The sequence below is a fragment of the Rhagoletis zephyria genome, unplaced genomic scaffold, assembly GCF_001687245.7.
Source record: "Rhagoletis zephyria isolate East Lansing unplaced genomic scaffold, Rhagoletis_zephyria_1.1 Rzeph_scaffold_01201, whole genome shotgun sequence".
Classification (NCBI taxonomy): domain Eukaryota; kingdom Metazoa; phylum Arthropoda; class Insecta; order Diptera; family Tephritidae; genus Rhagoletis; species Rhagoletis zephyria.
In genome coordinates this window covers 31,559-33,405 of record NW_016158285.1, presented here as the reverse complement: position 1 = coordinate 33,405, position 1,847 = coordinate 31,559, and the positions used below count along the sequence as shown (strand labels likewise).

The following is a 1,847-nucleotide window of genomic DNA, read 5'->3' as shown; positions in this document are numbered from 1 at the left end:
AAATTATGCTGTATACATAGATATTTGAAAGTTGTATAACCTTTATTAAAGCAAAAAGAAATTTTGATATTGCCCAGCTACATGCATATGTCCAAAAAAATGTTCAATAAGTGTGCGGACTTTTTTTTAACAAAAAGGTTGTATTTTCGCATAAAAATGTTTGTATTTTGATTTCATAATCGAATTCAGTGGCAAAATTTACAAAAGACATGTGCCACAGATCACATTTCTTGTAAACTAGTTTAATTTTTTAAAAATTTTTAAAGTTTTTTTGGAAATAAAAATAATCTAACTCAATGTGTTTTAATTAGTTTGAAAAAAACTACATAAATTATTTCTAATTTCTATAGAACTTCTTCCGCCATAATGGTGCGAATTTGATGATTGTGCAATCGATGGGATGTTACTTGCAACTTCACTACGCCATAATCCGTCATGGAAGTCACCACTTGAATCTTCCCAATCAATGTAGTTGTTCGCAATATACGAAGATGCATCAATATTATTAAGCATAATAAAATTATGCAATGTTACGCACGCCAGCACAATTTTTTCTGCATTTTCCGGAAGTAATGTTGTTAGTAAAACTCTCCAGCGACACACTAATATTCCAAAGGAGTTTTCGATTGTGCGACGTGCTCTTGATAACCTTTTATTAAAGACGTCCTTATCATTTGGTAACCTCTCGCCAGGGTAAGGACGCATTAAATGTATTCCCAAGGGAAAAGCAGCATCACCAACAAAAAAGTGCGGAGTTTTGATTTGCGTATTTGGTAAGTTTTTCGGTGCAGGAATTGAAAGTTTGTTATTTAGCAACCTCTTTCCCAACCGGCTCACTTGGAAAATGCCTATATAAAGTGAAAAAATATGTATACATATTAATGTAAATAAGAATAAACTTTCACAAATATGTATGTAGGTCCTCACTGCCATCACTCTGGCTTCCATAGGCTCCAATATCTATGTGGGTAAATCTATATCGAGCATCACATACCGCTAGCACAATAGAAAAAAATTTTTTGTAGCAGAAAAATTGACTACCGCTATTAGGTGGACATTGAATGGCGATATGTTTTCCATCAATTGATCCAACGCAGTTGGGCATATTCCACAACTCCCAGTAATCTTGAGCAATTTGCTTGTAATCTTCTTCGTTTGGCTCAGACACATAAATATTGCCCAACTTGCTCCAAAGCACTTCAGTTGTTTCGAGAATAATGCGTCGAACAGTTTCCTTGCCTAGTTGAAATGACCACGCCAACGATTGGAAGGAGTCTCCTTGTGATAAATATCTTTTTGGAAAAGAAAAAAACACCTACTGAATATTTATTAAATTAAAATAAACAAACTTACTGCAATGTCAAGGCCAATCGACATTCCGGTTGCACAGGCTCCCTCAGCGAATACTTTTTAAGGAACGGCTTAACAAGAGTTAGCAAAACTTCGTATACTTGTGGCGTCATTCGCGTGTATATAAAAAATTGCCGGTGGTCAATCTCCTTCATTATCAAAAATGTTCGTACGAAAAACCCTTCCTTTTTCCTGTTTCTGTTCATCTCCCTGACTGAACACGACCGAATTCTTTTTTTTTTAATTTCACCAATTTTGGTTAAGATGCATATGCTTTCTAAAGCGGATGTAAGCAATTTAAGTGCCTTTAAGTGTTTTAACTTTCGATTCATTTTTCACAGCACAAATCACAAAATCTTTAATTGTTCAATTCACGTAATAGGGATGAAACGATACGAGTAAATACTGGAGTCGGAGAAAACATCGATGGCACTATTGATGCATCGATATTTTTGAATTTTTGTTAGTAATCGATGGTTTATGGCGACTATATGTGT

General features: G+C 34.7%; 1 protein-coding gene across 1 annotated transcript; it reads right to left on the bottom strand.

Moving 5' to 3' along the window:
* Window positions 1–344: 344 nt before the first annotated feature.
* On the bottom strand, window positions 345–1,637 carry LOC108363140 (uncharacterized). The gene is made up of 3 exons (XM_017616410.1): window positions 1,354–1,637; window positions 995–1,292; window positions 345–455 (listed from the first exon to the last, which is right to left on the bottom strand). Exons 1-3 carry the CDS (start codon window positions 1,554–1,556, stop codon window positions 345–347), a joined length of 612 nt encoding a protein of 203 aa, XP_017471899.1. The 5' UTR covers window positions 1,557–1,637.
* Window positions 1,638–1,847: the final 210 nt, after the last annotated feature.

Bases quoted from the DNA above. Each gene is read 5' to 3' on its own strand.
- LOC108363140 (XM_017616410.1), bottom strand. From the start codon at position 1,556: ATGAACAGAAACAGGAAAAAGGAAGGGTTTTTCGTACGAACATTTTTG. The intron at 1,293-1,353 runs GTAAGTTTGTTT...TTTTCCAAAAAG, and splicing joins CGATTGGCCTTGACATTGCA to ATATTTATCACAAGGAGACT. The intron at 456-994 runs GTATGTGATGCT...TTGATTGGGAAG, and splicing joins TTTTTTCTATTGTGCTAGCG to ATTCAAGTGGTGACTTCCAT.